Here is a 17,446-nt window from a genome sequence, read left to right on the forward strand (position 1 = left end):
CTGCCCTCCATGAATGGCCAATAACAAAGGATTATGAGACACAAACATTTGGTGTCTGCTGTGGAGTTCATTGCTCATCGTTGGTAGAGAACAGTCCGTTTCCAGATATCCACAGTCATTTTTGTTTACTCCTGGGAAAAGCTGGGGAAAAATAATCCATGAAATTCCCATCTTGCTTAAAAGCAAAACATCTGTAGAGACCCAAGAGTGTTGCTGGCTGAATTCACTAACATAAAAGCCTGTATTTCATCAGCTTTTCTCTTATTAAAAAATCAATAGCAGTCATTATGGAAGGCTCCCAAAGAACATAGGGACCATTCACCCAGTTTAAAATGTTTATCACACCCATTTTTATATCCAATATTTCCCCACAGAAATCTTTCTAACTTCTCTACGTGGTGGCAAAGAGTGTCTGCTTTCTGAAGCATGACTATCAAGATAGATTTGGACTCAGTAGTTGAAAAACAGAATTAAAAAAAAATTTTAATGTTCCCATGTTTTAAGAAGAAACTTATCTGTTTATCTGTACCAGCCACCCTTTCTCTTTCTTATTGCCCCAATTAAGGTTATTGTTGGTGATTTAGTCACTAAGTCGTGTCCAATTCATGTGTCCTCATGAACTTTAGCCTTGCCAGGTTCTTCTTTCCGTGGAATTTCCCAGGCAAGAATACTGGAGTGGGTTGCCATTTCCTGCTCCAGGGGATCTTCCCAACCCTGGGATCTAACCCACATCTTCTGCACTGTAGGCAGATTCTTTACCACTGAGCCCACCGGGGAAGCCCAACTAAAGTTTTGACCCATGTAATCTAAGCTGGCAGGCACTGGAATCACATCTCTGTGGGTCAGTGAACAGACCTGGCTAAGTGAACCCAAGTTTGAGACCGTCCTTACTCTCATGTGCAGAGTTGCAACACTAAAAGCCCTCTTTCTAAGGAATGAATCCCATCAACAAGGGCAAAGTTAGCACTTGCTTCCTTTAATCAGCCACATGAAAGGGAGAGAATTTGGATCTGAAGCCATCTGCAGTCGGTAGACCACTGGTGTGGTCTGTGTGTGTATGTGTGCATGTGTAGGAAGGGGTAAGTATAAAGTCTGTTTCCCAAGGAAATGTTTGACAGAGTCCTAAAGGAGCATGTGTGAATTCAGAATATTCAGAGAAACTAGAAAGGAATTCAGATCTAGGTGTTCATAGCAAGCAGACAGTCATAGTGTGTTAAAGGGGGACACTGTCACAATAAGTGCACATGTGTCTCTGGAATTCTTAAGTACAGAACTGATAGAACCTAATCTAGGCTTTAGTTGCCCTTGGCAATGTATCTCCCTATGGTTGATTTTAAGTTTATTAGTTGGGACTGATGTTCTATCTGTAGGTTTTCAATGCCTCACAGGGTTTTTATTCACTCATGCATTCATTAATTCAGACATTCATTAAGTTCTAACTACAAAGCACCATGTTAAGCAATATAGACAATTCAACGTGGACTAAAAACTTAATTTCTATTCTCAAAGAACTTAAGATCTAATGTGAAAAACTTACACTCAAATAAAACGTAGCTAAATCTAAGCAGCAATAAGTTCTTTGAAAGAGTTGTAACCAAAATAGGATTACTGTACAAAGAAAACAAATTATGAAATCTTAGCAAGGGCACCTGTGGTGCTTTCAAGGAGGAAGAAGTATTTGAGATGAGCCTTCAAAAAGAATTTCAATAGACAAGGGAAGAGAGGAAAGGAAGCCTGACTGAAAGAAAATCATAAGTATGTGTGAAGGCTTAGAGACCGTGGGCATATCATGTGATAGAAACGGAGGTGATCAAGTGCACCCAGTCTGTGGCACAGATGGAGGCCTGTGTAGATAGTAAGGTTGAAGTGTTATATCACAGTTAGATTAAGAAAGTCATTTGTGACCAGGATGAAAATTTTGGATTTATATAGCCACCTGAGATATAGCCATCTGAGAACCTAGAAAAATTTATTTGTTTTTGATGAAGGAAGTACCATCATACTGAAATCCATGTAGCTTGGATTTTAGACAGATAACTTAGAAATTATGTAATTAGAGAGATAAGTATTGAAGAGCCAGGAGAAAAAACTATTCAAGTTATCTAAGCAAATGAAGATGGGGAGCTGGGCTGGAACAATAATTGCAATGGAAGACTGTCATTGGGAATCAGGAAGAAGAGAAACTCAAATAAGATATGAATTTCTTGTTACTATGGGCTTCCCTTGTGTCTCAGACAGTAAAGAATCTGCCTGTAATGTGGGAGACCTGGGTTTGAGCCCTGGGTCAGGAAGATCCCCTGGAGAGGGAAATGGCTTCCCACTCCAGGATTCTTTCCTGGAGAATGCCATGGACAGAGGAACCCGATCGCAAAGAGACTCAAATGAGTGACTAACATGTTCACTTCTTGTTATTTGGATAATAGTGGCAGTGAGATATGAAATAAGAAACAGGAGGAAGAGTTTATAGGAGAAAAAAATTTGCTCAACTTTAGATATCATGAATGTAAGATGCTGGATCAGCCACGGGGAAAGATAGCTAACAACTTCCCAGGACAACCTAATCCATTCCCATGGTTTCAATTACTATCTGTATGCTAATAACCCCCAAATCTGTATTTATGCTTTAAGCCCCAACCAGTCCACCAAATATATCCAGTCAACCCACCTAGTTTTCTCAATTCTATCCCCTAGGTATATTTAAACTCTAGTAACTTTTCTTTATTCCTCCACAGTCTCCGATCTAGCCTCTTATTTGGCCCCACTTTATTTTTCACATGTAACCATGATGATCTTTCTCAAACACAATTCATTCTTTTTATGCTCATATATAAACATGAAAGGAGCTTTCCTTGCCTTTAGGATAAAGTACAGAATATTTCCTATTGCTAAAACATCCCACATTCCTTGCCTTTTCAGCCCTATCTCTTGTCACTCACCCACAGGATACCCAATGTTCCTGAAATCTATCTTGGATCTCTGTCTGTGAACAAATGGAAGACATCTTGCTCTCCTCTGTCCATCTATTTATGCTGGTCCCTCAGCCTGTGTGGAAAGAGTAGGAAGGGAAAATAGCTTCAAATCCATTTTTTTTTCACTTGAATTTCATCAAGTCAGTCACAACTTCAGCCATCCTCCATAGCCACACTCTGTTTATTCTTTTTTAAGATTTTTATTTTTTGATGAGGACCCTTTTTGAAGTCTTTACTGAATGTGTTACAGTATTGTTCCTGTTTTATGTTTTGGTATTTTGGCCACAAGGCATACGGGATATTATCTTCCTAACCAGGGATCAAACCTGCACCACCTTCATTGGAAGGCAAAGCCTTATCCACTGGACCTTCAGGGAAGTTCCTCAGGCTTTTCTTTATTTTTAGGATCAACCTCGTTGTTCTTAACTTCCCACAACTGTTCTTAACTTCCCTTCCTCTATTCCAGAGCAGGAAGTAATTTATTTTAGTCATGAGATACTGATGACATTCTTTTTTTCTCAGAGCTCACATTTATCTCAAAGATCTATTTTTTTCTAAGCTGTCTGCCTATAACTAAAGAGAATATTACCCCTTCAATCTACACTATAATTTAAACAAAGCATTTTCCCAAAGTTTGGCAAAAAAAATACCTGAAACTTGGTATGGTTTAATCTTTGTTTCATTGTTTTAATATTTTTTTAATAAATTCACTAGAGAAGAATGTGTTCTTATAGTAAGAGTCATTGACTCATGAAAGAACATAAGATTAAAAAGCAAAGGAATGGGGCATAAGATTAAGCAACAGAAAGATGAATTTTTTCTTTCCTTACACACCATTTGATCTGTATGCTTTACTTACATGTTTGGAGGGATTAAGTTTTTCTTCTTAAAAATATGTATTGTGATATAATTTTTGTGTTATAATTTATATGTATAGCTCTTTCTTAATCATTACTAGTTGATTCTCCCAGAACATGTTAGGTATTTTTATATCCACTTTAAAAAGGAGAAAATGGAAATTCAGAGAGGTTAAGAGCCTTTTTCAAGATCATTTAGATTTTAAATCATGGATCCAGAAATTCAGACACTAGAGCTCTTATTATTTCTATTGTCTCTTGCTGAGCATGCCTCTTCTACAGAAGACAAGAATGGAGATTTTATTTACATTTATTGAGATTTTTTTGTTTGTTTTGTTTGTGTGTTTTTCTTTTTCTAAGATGTTACATGCAGGATTGCCCGAGCTAAGTGGAATCCAAGACCTGAAATATGTGTATAATAATCTTCGTCCACAAGATACAGACCTCGAAGCAACAAGTCATTTTACCAAGTAAGACTAGCTGTGAATGTATGCGTATGCATGTATTCTTGTGTACAGACACATCTCACATTTGAGATGATCTTAGGGTAAACAGTCATGGGTATAAAACTGTCATTTCCAAAACAAGCTTGTGTCTTTTACTCCAGGGACAGAAAAGCAGCAATGCAGACTGTCTAGCAGGAGGCCTTAGTCAGCGTCTCTGTAGCAAAAGCTATTGTTCGCTAACCAGCCTCTTCATGTAACACATTACTCAATGAAGAGGTCAGAGAGCTGACAGAAATAAATTGGTTGTTCTACTCGAACTATGTCCTGAAAAACAGTTTGGAAAAAGATTTATGATGAGATATGGACTCACTACTTTCATCTCTAAGACAATACAAATGTTGGAATATTTGGTGACTGTCTTCTGTTGTTAATCTAGTTTTTATTAAGCACGTCTGGGAAAGCGCTAGTGAACAACAAGGTAAGAGTCTGGGCACAGTGTACTGATTATCAGTTAGATCCAAAATCTGTCAAATGGGTGGTTCATTTTATAATACAAAAGTCTTTTGAACTTTAATTTTTGAAAGGATAGCAAAACTGCTAGCAGATTTTAGATGCTCCATAAATGTTAGCCGTAATCATTATCCTAGTAAACATTTTAGGTAGAGAAATACAGTGCTCTTTCCTGTAATTTCTTAATATTGAATCTAGTCACTCTGTCGTGTCCAACTCTTTGCAATCCCATGGACTACATAGCCCACCAGTCTCCTCTGTCCATGAGATTTTCTCGAAAAGAACACTGGAATGGGTTGCCATTTCCTCCTCTAGAGGTTCTTCCCAATCCAGGGATCAAACCTGCATCTCCTGCGTTCCCTACATTGGCAGAGAGATTCTTTCCCACTGAACTACCTGGGAAGCCCAATATTGAATCTTATCTGAGTCTAATTTTTAATCATTGTAATAGTCAACTGGCAATTAGTAAACACAAATTATACTTTTTTAATGGATGTATGCTCTGTCTTGTTAAAGACAACACTACTGATAGTAAAATCTTTCCCACACAGGTATTATTTTTCTCTCCTTTTCCCAGAATGTATAGTGTAGAATCTGTCTCTATTCCAAGGGATTAGGGGTAGTTCATGGGAATGTATGTCCTAAACACTCAGAGAATTTCACTTTTGCAAGGAATCTCTGTTTCACGAACTTTAATGGATACGCTGCTCTTGTGGTTGAGTGGTAGAAATATGACAGAATATTAGAGCTAGAAGAGCCCTAGCTTCTAAATAAAATAGTTTATTTACTTATTTATTGTGACAATAAATATGCAAATGAGAAAACTGAGATCTAAAGAATTAAGGGCTTGCCCATGATTAAAAGAAGTAGTAAGACATAGAGCTAGGACTACAGCCCAAAGCTAAGGCTTTGATCCCATGCTCTAGGGTTTTTTCAGCATTCAACATTGGAAACTATATGATATGATTAAGGAACTCCAGGCAGAGCCCCTGTCAAAAATATACCTTCCTGCTATCTGATTTGTTTCTGAAATTCTACCATTAGTGATTCTTTAGGTAGGTCTGGTTTTTTGAGTCTTAACCCTGAATATTCATTGGAAGGACTGATGCTGAAGTGGAAGCTCTTATAATTTGGTGACCTAATGTGAAGAGCCAGCGGATTGGAAAAGACCCTGATGTTGGGAAGTATTGAACTCAAGAGAAGAAGGGGACAAATGAGGATGAGATGGTTGGATGGCATCACTGACTCGATGGACATGAGTTTGAGCAAACTCCAGGAGATAGTGAAGGACAGGGAGGCCTGTCCTGCTGCAGTCCATGGGGTCACAAAGAGTAGGATACGACTGAGTAACTGAACAACAACAAAAAAGCCCTTTAATAGTAAAATTATCTCTGAAAGAAGCAATGGTTTATATCTACTTGCATGCTAAGTTGCTTCAGTCTTGTCCGACTCTTAGAAACCCTATAGACTGTAGCCCACCTGGCTCCTCTGTCCATGGGATTCTCCAGTCAAGAATACTGGAATGGTTTGCCATGCCCTTCTCTGGGGGATCTTCCAGACCCAGGGACTGAACCCACATTTCTTATATCTCCAGCATTGGCAGTCGAGTTCTCCACCACTAGTGAAATTTCAGTTCAATTCAGTTCAGTCACTCAGTCGTGTCCAACTCTTTGCGACCCCATGAACTGCAGCACGCTAGGCCTCCCTGTCCATCACCAACTCCCGGAGCCTACCCAAACTTATGTCCATTGAGTCAGTGATGCCATCCAACCGTCTCATCCTCTGTCATCCCCTTCTCCTCCTGCCCTCAATCTTTCCCTGCATCAGGGTCTTTTCAAATGAGTCAGCTCTTTGCATCTGGTGGCCAAAGTATTGGAGTTTCAGCTTCAACATCAGTCCTTCTAATGAACACCCAGGACTGATTTCCTTTGGATGGACTGGTTGGATCTCCTTGCAGTCGAAGGAACTCTCAAGAGTCTTCTCCAATACCACAGTTCAAAAGCATCAATTCTTCAGTGCTCATCTTTCTTTATGGTCGAACCCTCACATCCATACATAACCACTGGAAAAACCATAGCCTTGACTAGATGGACCTTTGTTGGCAAAGTAATGTCTCTGCTTTTTAATATGCTGTCTAGGATAGGTTGGTCATAACTTTCCTTCCAAGGAGCAAGCGTCTTTTAATTTCATGGCTGCAATCACCATCTGCAGTGATTTTGGAGCCCCCCGAAAAATAGGCAGCCACTGTTTCCACTGTTTCCCCATCTATTTGCCATGAAGTTATGGGACTGGAGGCCATGATCTTAGTTTTCTGAGTGTTGAGCTTTAAGCCAACTTTTTCGCTCTCCTCTTTAGCTTTCATCAAGAGGCTCTTGAGTTCTTCTTCACTTTCTGCCATAAGGGTGGTGTCATCTGCATATCTGAGGTTATTGATATTTCTCCTGGCATTCTTGATTCCAGCCTGTGCTTCATCCATCCCAGCATGTCTCATGATGTACTCTGCATAGAAGTTAAATAAGCAAGGTGACAATATATAGCCTTGACGTACTCCTTTCCCTATTTGGAACCAGTCTTTTGTTCCATGTCCTGTTCTTACTATTGCTTCCTACCTGCATACAGGTTTCTCAAGAGGCACGTCAGGTGGTCTAGTATTTCCAACTCTTTCAGAATTTTCCACAGTTTATTGTGATCCACACAGTCAAAGGCTCTGGCATAGTCAATAAAGCAGAAATAGATGTTTTTCTGGAACTCTCTTGCTTTTTCGATGATCCAACAGATATTGGCAATTTGATCTCTGGTTCCTCTGCCTTTTCTAAATCCAGCTTGAACATCTGGAAGTTCACGGTTCATGTATTGCTGAAGCCTTGCTTGGAGAATTTTCAGCATGTGAGATGAGTGCAATTGTGTGGTAGTTTGAGCATTCTTTGGCAATGTCTTTCTTTGGGATTGGAATGAAAACTGACCTTTTCCAGTCCTGGGACCACTGCTGAGTTTTCCAAATTTGATGGCATATTGAGTGCAGCACTTTCACAACACCATCTTTTAGGATTTGAAATAGCTCAACTGGAATTCCATCACCTCCACTAGCTTTGTTTGTAGTGGTGCTTCCTAAGGCCCACTTGACTTCACATTCCAAGATGTCTGGCTCTAGGTGAGTGATCACACCATCATGATTAACTGGGTCATGAAGATCTTTTTTGTACCGTTCTTCTGTGTATTCTTGCCACCTCTTCTTAATATCTTCTGCTTCTGTTAGGTCCATACCATTTCTGTCCTTTATTATGCCTTCTTTGCATGAAATGTTCCCTTGGTATCTGTAATTTTTTGAAGAGATCTCTAGTCTTTCCCATTCTCTTGTTTTCCTCTACTTCTTTGCATTGATCACTGAGGAAGGCTTTGTTATCTCTCCTTGCTATTCTTTGGAACTCTGCATTCAAATGGGTATATCTTTCCTTTTCTCCTTTGCTTTTCTCTTCTCTTCTTTTCACAGCTATTTGTAAGGTCTCCTCTGACAGTCATTTCGCTTTTTTGCATTTCTTTTTCTTGGGGATGGTCTTGATCCCTGTCTCCTGTACAGTGTCACAAACCTCTGCCCATAGTTCATCAGGCACTCTTTCTATCAGATCTAGTCCCTTAAAACTATTTCTCACTTCCACTGTATAATCATAAGGGATTTGATTTAGGTCATACCTGAATGATTTAGTGGTTTTCCCCACTTTCTTCAGATTAAGCCAGAATTTGGCAATAAGGAGTTCACTTCTAAGTGCCCCTTAGAAAACTACAAATATTAGTTGACAATTGACTGTGGCCAAAGACACTAGCTTGAAGACTGGAAGAGGTGTTTCAGATCCTCAGTTTCAAGGATGAGGGACTCTCAAGTTGCCTCAGTTAGTGGGGGCAAGAGACTAATGAGAAATCCCAAGGAAGGACTGGCTAACTGCCTGCCTCAGGAAGAACAGAAGGTCTATCACAGGGCCTGGAAGGTCCTTCCAGATTTATGTTGAGGGCAGCTCTGGGGACCTCATCAATAGGAAATCAGCCTTTCACTCGAGCTGCTGACCTTGCTACAGTTAACTCCATCCAAGGTGTATGGGTTCACCTAGTACCAAAAATAGTCCCCTCAGGCTATTCTGTCAGGATCTGACTGGGATGCCCTTCTTTAAAGTGGGCTGCAGCAGGGCAGGCACAATGACTGGCATGTCAGTGAGACAGAGTCAGACGGGGGAGGAGCGGAGAGAGGGCCGGAAAAGGTGGAGGGTAAAAACGCGATTGTGCTCCAACCTGCATTTGATGTGTCATGCTTGAACAAAGCAGTTATAGGCTACAGTCCACAAATAAGTCCTGCTACCATTTAGAACAAAGGAAAAAACTATATTTTAGATGAAGAACGTTCTTTCAGGGCGAGGCCATAGAGAGAGGTAAATAAGCTTTGTCTGCCAGAGTCTCATCCTTCCACATCCTCCAACTTCATCTGACACACTCAGATCTGTGAGGGATAGAATTGTAGAGATGGGAGAGCTTGCCTATGTTGACTCATCTCCCTTTCCCATTGAGAGGACCTGAACAAACAAAAGAAGTGGATCTGAAGCCAGTAGAATTCTGGCAGTGAGCTAGATCTCATTATCTGCCTGCATCTCTCCGCCAGGCTAATTTTCTCACTTTCAGATGTTATGTGGTACATTCGGTTAATTAAACACTTTTCTACAAATTTATAATCAAGAACTTGTTCTCTTTGGGAGACTTAAAACACATCTGGTCATCTAAACCACAGCACACTATTACTCTGTTCAGTAATTGTCTCTGACTTGCCATATCCTACCTCTTACTTTTGAGGACCTTATAAACTTGATTGTCTTTATTGAGGTTTATCCACACCACCTCTGTTATTCCCAAATGAATTCTTGCCATGGTAGATCAATTTGTCAATATACATTCAGTCCTGCAGGTCTTCCCTGGTGGTTCACTGATAAAGAATCCACCTGCCAATGCAGGAAATACAGGAGATGCCAGTTCAGTCTTCCCCTGGGTTGGGAAGATTCTCTGGAGGAGGGCATGGCAACCCATTCCAGTACTCTTGCGTGGGAACTCCCATGAACAGAGGAGCCTGGTGGGCTACAGTCCATGGAGCTGCAAAGAGTCAGATACGAGTGAGCACACATGTGCTCATTCCTGCTTTGTCTTTTTAACTTGTGTGTACAGCCTCATCAAAAATGGCTTCCTAAGAATTATAAAATTACTAGAAAAGAGGAGGGTTTCTGATCTAATCTTTAGTCTTATCCATCCCTTGAGACTCTGGACGTCATCCACAAAGGCTTTTCATATTATTTTAATACTCACTAGTCTTCTATAATTCTACAGAACATGTATTATTTCATGATATGCCTAATTTATTACTGAATTATATACTATCTAGTATATCACCTAAGTTAATCTGCTGGTTGGTTTAATCAGTTTTTCCCAAGTAAAGCAGAGGACTTATTTCCACTTCCAAAAATATCTGAATGTGAAACAAGCTCTAGTCCCTTAAAATATATTAAAAAGTTTAACTTCACGGAAAATACAATTTTAACATGAAACATCAAGTGTATAAAACTCATATAATAATGGCTAACATTTAATACAGTGCTTCTTACATGTCAAACCTTGTTCTAAGTACTTTTCATACAGTAACTTGTTTAATCATCATGACAAGTCTATGAGGCAGTATCACTTTTCTCTACATTTTTAGATCAGGAAATTGAGACCCCAGAGAAAGAAAATGATTTGACAAAGGATACAGCCAACAGGAGACAAAGTCACGATGCAAATCCAGGGGCTCATGCCCCATAGCGCGGGGTCTTAAATTCTACTGTGCTCAGATGCTCCCCTCGCATGTGAGGGCTACTGGAGTTGTGCTGCTTCTTAATTCAGACCACAGTTTTCTTGAGATTCGTTCATCGGAGCCCACGCTGGCTGCAGGAAGATATTGTAACCTTTCCTGGGCACCTATCTTCATTCCTGAATACCCCAAGCCTTGGCGGACCGAGGTCCTTCCCAGAATTATTATTCTAGCTCTGTACTGTGCCACCATCAGGTGTCCCCCAGGTGTTTGGTTCAGGATGGTGGTGCTAGTGGTAAAGAACCCACCTGCCCATGCAAGAGATATAAGAAATGCCAGTTTGATCCCCGGGTTGAGAAGATCCCCTGGAAAAGGAAATGGCAATCCACTCCTGTATTCTTGCCTGGAAAATCCCATGGACAGAGGAGCCTGGCAGACTACAGTCCATGGGGTCACAAAGAGTTGGACACGACTAAAGACCACCACCTGCCTTCCCACTTTTGGCACATTACCAGATGCCTTGAACCTCTATTTTTTTCTACTTTTCTTCTCAGAGAAATCGCCAGGAGACTCACCTTCCCATTAATTTCCAAGAGCCTGTCTCAGTAGTATCTTTTGTCCTAAAATCTTAATTATGTACCTTTATATTTTACATATGATTTAATATGCCTTGAGATTATCTTTTCAACTCTCCTTTAAGTTTCTTGGTCAGTATCTGTAGATCAAATGTTTAGGGTCTTTCCTAACACACTTTCCATCCAGCACTTTTGCTGGAACCTATTATCGAGGTTCAGGAAGCCTTGAACTGAATGTGACTATGATTCTTTGCCAGTTAAAAAGCTACTTAAACTCTCTATTATTTAGACATTTAAAATTTTAAAGGAAATTATACAGTATTCTTCTGTTAATGCTTAACATATAGTGTGAATTTATAAAAGCAGGCTGGTGAATTGAAAACAATAAGGAAGCCTTTAAAAACTCTGTGTGCTTGTTTACTTGTCTGCATAAATTATACTGTTATCTTAAGCTATGTTTTCTGACATTATATGGATATCCAAACTTAAGGAAAAAATTGAAGTGTCGATGACAGAGCACATAATTTACCAAACAGGAAACCAAGTTCAGTAATGGATCCAGCAATGGTCTTGGTGCCTCAATGAGTGTCATTAACTTGGGTATACTTATGAGAGCCCTGGTATATTTAAACCCCTTGTTCTCTTTGTTCTAACAAACTAGAAGTATTTTATGCCACTTTTTATTCTGATATCTCTACTAAGATACAGATAAAACTAAAATGAAAATCAACCCTCTCCCACCACCACTACTAAACTCAGAGATTTGGGTCATGAATGAGGACTAAGCCATCCGAGACACAGCATGTGTGGATACCTGAAGTGCCCTCATCCTGACTACGGTATTAGCATTAAGAGGTTGCCCCTCTTGACCCTCTTCGAGACTTGAAAGAAAGAAATGGCTTTTCCTGTGTCTCTCAGGGAGTACTCTATTCATGAACAACACAGGATCCTGCTTCACTCTTGGGTATTCACATTCTGGGTTAAGAAATGATCACAAGAGCTTCAGAAGGTGTGTGACGTTAAAAAATCATATTACAACGAATAGCATTTAGAGAAAAATGAAAATAAAATTGGTTTACCGGCCACAAAGGTTTTTTACCTCATTGCCAATTCCTCTCTCTGCTTCCCTTACTTTTTTTTTTTTTGTTTTACTCCCCTTACAGCTGCGTTCTGTTGAATAGAATCAGCAAAGTATCACGACTCAGTCCCTGCAAATTGATACTCTCATGTAATATCTCTGCCGAGCCCACTGCTAGGCAACAAAGGCAACCATCCATTAAAGTGCCATCCAAATGGTTTATTTCAGAATTTTCAGTCAGTCTCAAACCTCAGGCGAGCTGTCCTTTAGAAACAGGCAACCTATTTCACAGGCCAGACTGGGATCATCAAGCATAAATTTCCCAGCCTACCTTCCCTCCTATACACAGATCCTGCTTTTCCCTTTACCCATTTCCTCCTCCAGAAATATAAGAAGACATTTTCCATTTGTCTTCCCAGATAATCCATTTGGCCTGTCACGCAGATTCTTTGGTTTAGTAAATGTAAGATCTCCAGCTCTTCAGCTAAAACTGAAGGCAGCTTGAAGCAAAACAGAACCCCAGACTTCAAAATAACTAATTATTTGCATCAGTGGGGTATTTTGATAGCAAGAACTCGATTCTATCTGGTATCTTTGGGGAGAAGCACACACATGGACTCACACTGTCACCTAACAAACCAGAAACCAATATGCCTGGCCAGTTTCTATTGAAAACAAAGACCTTCTCTTCTGCTTATCTCTACCTATCAAATACTACTTCTCTTTGCCTATTGGCCAGTATTCTGTCATATAAATTCCAGAGAGAGACTGTCTAATTGACTTAACTAGTGGCCTTTATTCCTACTGGACAGGGTCCTTCATGCAAAGCCATCATGGATTCAGTTGTCCATTCTTATTCTCACCATGGGCCACCCCTTCACAGAGAACAGCCTGGAGCTTCTTCTCTGAACTCTGGGCTTTAGAAGGAACAATCTTAATAAGGAGCGGTCATTGGGTAGTAGAGGCACAATGACTGTCCCAACAAGTACAAGCATGAAGCTGCTGAAAATGATGACATCCCAAAAGAGTGCTCCCAGGCCTCACATCACAAACACAGAAGTCAGAGTCCCTTAGCTGACAAAGTATGCAGATACAGTGCCAGAAATCCCCAGTGTCCCCAGCATTCCTTCTTGTTTATTTTTCATGGCTATAAGCTTCCCAGGTGGAACCAGTGATAAGAATCCACCTGCTAATGCAGGAGATGCAGGTTTAATCCCTGGGTTGGGAAGAAATGGCAACCCACTCCAGTACTCTTGCCTAGAGAATCCCATGGACAGAGGAGCCTGGTGGGCTACAGTCCATGGGGTTGTAAGGAGACTAACACAACTGAGCTTGCACACCTAACCTAATAAGGTGAGACAAGATTCCTTATGCTCAAATGTCTCAAAACATAGTTCAATGGCTTTCTACCTGGTTTCTCCTCCAAACTGAGAAACAGAGTACGGGACAGGAATGCAGATCCCTGTGCTCTTTTATCATTAAACTTTCTTGATTTTATTTTTTTAGGACTTTGCAAATTGTCATCTCATTGTTCAGTTGCTCAGTCGTGTCCAACTCTTTGTGACCATGGACTGAAGCATGCCAGGCTTCCCTGTCCTTCACTATCTTCTGGAGTTTGCTCAAACTCATGTCCAGTGAGTTGATGATGCCATCCAACCATCTCATCCTGTTGTCCCCTTCTCCTCCTGCCCTCAATCTTTGCCAGCATCAGGGTCTTTTCCAATGAGTCAGCTCTTTGCATCAGGTGTCATCTCATGGATTGCTGAATTCCACAAATAAGGGTCAAAGTTTTCTTTTGCCTTAGCTTAACTGTTGATACTTTCAGAAATGAATGCTCACAAGAAAAACCAAATAAAAAACAGGAGTTAGAGGAACTAACAGTTATGACCTCCAACTTTCCTTAAATTAGGAAAGCAGATTCAAAGGGAAATGCAAATTAAACTGGCATTTCCCCAAAAAAAGTCTTCCATTTTTAAAAAATGTAATTGTAAGAACTAATCTGAACTAAATTGATTTTTGAAACTACTATTTTTTTAACTGCAGATAGGACAGCTTTTAGAGGGGCTTCCCAAGTGGTACAGTGGTAAAGAATTGGCCTGCCAATGCTGGAGACTCAGGTTTGATTCCTGAGTCAGGAAAAATCCCCTGGAGTAGGAAATAGAACCCACTCCAGTATCCTTGCCTGGAATATCCAGTGGACAGAAGAGCCTGGCGGGCTACAGCCCAAGGTGTCGAAAATAATTGGATGTGACTGAGTGACTGGACACACACATATGATAGCTTTTACAATAAATAAATTTTTAAAAAAGCTGGCTTTTAGGGGAAGGTGGAGATCAAAACCTGGAATGCTATTTTGCTGGCATAGTACTTATACATAAGACTAGTCCATCTATATTTCCCTATGTTTTTTAATTCCATTTGCTCTAATTTGGCTAAAAATTTTGTAAGAAGCCTCCATAAGAAAATGTAAGAATTACTTACTCTATTAAAAGCCATGGAGCCTGGAATTCTTGTTTGTATGCAGTTGGGTGCCTTTGATGAAATTTGCATAACACTTGTAGATGAATTCTTAAGATTTGAAGTTTGGACTTGGAGGAGAGCAGTTTTTCATTCTTAAAGCCAGGTTCTAAACTATGAGTAGGAGAAAAGAGAAAAAGATGAGAAACTCTAAAGTTGCCTCTTGTTTTAATCCTTATCTAACATCTCTTTTGTAGGATTTGAAGAGTCTACCATAAGTCAGTTTCCACAGAATCATAAATCTGTACATTTGTTTTCCCTTGTATCTATCTTACTAGTTTACTGCCTTTTGGGCTCATATATATATTCATTTTATTACTTATTTAGTAGTAAGCTTTCTTAAATAAAATTTATAAGCCTTCCCCAGTGGCACTAGTGATAAAGAACCTGCCTGCCAATGAAGGAGAAATAAGAGATACAGGTTCGATCACTGGGTTGGGAAGATCCCCTGGAGGAGGGCATGGCAACCCACTCCAGTATTCTTGCTGGAAAATCCCACGGACAGAGGAGCCTGGTGGGCTACAGTCCACGGGGTCGCAAAGAGTCAGATAAGATTGAAGCTACTTAGCAGATACACATTCTATTTCTAATAACTTTTTATATGTTACTTCATTTGATTCTGTCAATAGTCCCAGGGGATGGCATGGTTTAGTCATCAACTATATTTCTAGATGGTAACAATTGAGTCTCAGCTGACTTTCTTGAGATTACAGGCAGAACTGATAAGTGAGTTCAAAAGAGAACAAAACTGATTTCTTGCATAATAGGTGCTCTTCTCAGGATGCTAAACAAAATTATGTGGGAATAAAACTACATAGGAAACTGATAATCTCAGATAATATGGATGTGCTTTAACTGTAGTGTCTTTGGATTAGTTGAAAGAACATAGTGAGAGAAAAAACCTAAATGTTCATAGCTCTGTTTCTCAAATTAGGGTACCATGCCATCAAAACTATATGAGGTTAACATGAGATATCCATTTTTAGCATCTAATTTTTTAAGGTTAGACCATGAAGCTTAAATGTATCTTCATACAAATAGACATACATACATACATACCTGCCAGAGGAACCTGGCAGGTCACAGTTCACGGGCTCACAAAGAGTCAGACATGACTGAGTGACGAAACGCTCATGCAAGCTCCAATGGTTACTCCAATGTAGTTTATGAAACAATTACAAACTTTTGCCCTTTTATTTATTAATATAAATTTATATTAGCAAAAATCTGAGCTCAAAATATACAGTATTTAACCTGAGAAGAAAAAAAAAAACTGACATGAAAGAGTAGACCTGAATTTGACAGTTTTCTAAGACTGATAAACTCAATTGCCTATTCACATATAGCTAGGAAACCTATTAGTAGCAGTTGTTTCTGATGATAAGCAATTTAAAATACATACATAAAAAGGTACCTCTGTTCTGAAGTAGAAAAGAATTTGTACATATGTTTAAGATGGAACCTATGGCTTATGAAATTTTATCTTATTTTATGTCCCTTCGGACTATGTTCCCTTGATTCAAGAAATACTAAATTTTTTTTCTGTGTTATTTCTGTATAAAAACTAAAGGGGCATTGTTTCAGTGCTTTTATCCCACCTAGGAATTCCATACTAATCTGTTGGCTTCTGCTCAGTTGCTCAGTTCAGTTTAGTTCAGTTCAGTCGCTCAGCCGTGTCCACCTCTTTGCGACCCCATTGACTGTAGCACAAAGGGCCTCCCTGCCCATCACCAATTCCCGGAGTTTACTCAAACTCATGTCCATAGAGTCGATGACTCCATCCAACCATCTCATCCTCTGTCCTCCCCTTCTCCTCTCACCTTCAGTCTTTCCCAGCATCAGAGTCTTTTCAAATGAGTCAGTTCTTCACATCAGGTGGCCAAAGTATTGGAGTTTCAGCTTCAACATCAGTCCTTCCAATGAGCACCCAGGACTGATCTCCTTTAGGATGGACTGGTTGGATCTCCTTGAAGTCCAAGGGACTCTCAAGAGCCTTCTCCAACACCACAGTTCAAAAGCATCAATTTTTCGGCACTCAGCTTTCTTCATAGTCCAACTCTCACATCTATACATGACTACTAGAAAAACCATAGCCTTGACTAGACAGACCTTTGTTGGCAATGTAATGTCTCTGCTTTTTAATATGCTATCTAGGTTGGTCATAACTTTCCTTCCAAGGCGTAAGCATCTTTTTTAACCTCATGGCTGCAATCACCATCTGCAGTGATTTTGGAGCCCAAGAAAACAAAGTCTGACACTATTTCCACTGTTTCCCCATCTATTTCCCATGAAGTGATGGGACCAGATGCCATGATCTTAGTTTTCTAAATGTTGAGCTTTAAGCCAACTTTTTCACTCTCCTCTTTCACTTTCATCAAGAGGCTTTTTAGTTCCTCTTCACTTTCTACCATAAGGGTGGTGTCATCTGCATATCTGAAGTTATTGATATTTCTCCCGGCAATCTTGATTCCAGCTTGTGCTTCTTCCAGCCCAGCGTTTCTCATGATGTACTCTACATATAAGTTAAATAAGCAGGGTGACAATACACGGCCTTGATGTACTCCTTTTCCTATTTGGAACCAAGTCTGTTGTTCCATGTCCAGTTCTAACTGTTGCTTCCTGACCTGCATATAGGTTTCTCAGGAGGCAGGTCCGGTGGTCTGGTAGTCCCATCTC

The 17,446-nt window shown here is 39.9% G+C and overlaps 1 protein-coding gene across 1 annotated transcript in view; it reads left to right on the forward strand.

The window, feature by feature from the left end:
- The window catches only part of PIK3C2G (phosphatidylinositol-4-phosphate 3-kinase catalytic subunit type 2 gamma), a 410,949-nt gene that overhangs the window by 303,521 nt on the left and 89,982 nt on the right, over positions 1-17,446 (forward strand). The window contains exon 26 of the mRNA XM_043882432.1: positions 4,187-4,296. Within this exon, the coding sequence (XP_043738367.1) occupies positions 4,187-4,296 (110 nt within the window). The remainder of the gene's footprint in view (positions 1-4,186; positions 4,297-17,446) is intronic.

This window comes from Cervus elaphus, chromosome 22 (assembly GCF_910594005.1).
Source record: "Cervus elaphus chromosome 22, mCerEla1.1, whole genome shotgun sequence".
NCBI lineage: Eukaryota > Metazoa > Chordata > Mammalia > Artiodactyla > Cervidae > Cervus > Cervus elaphus.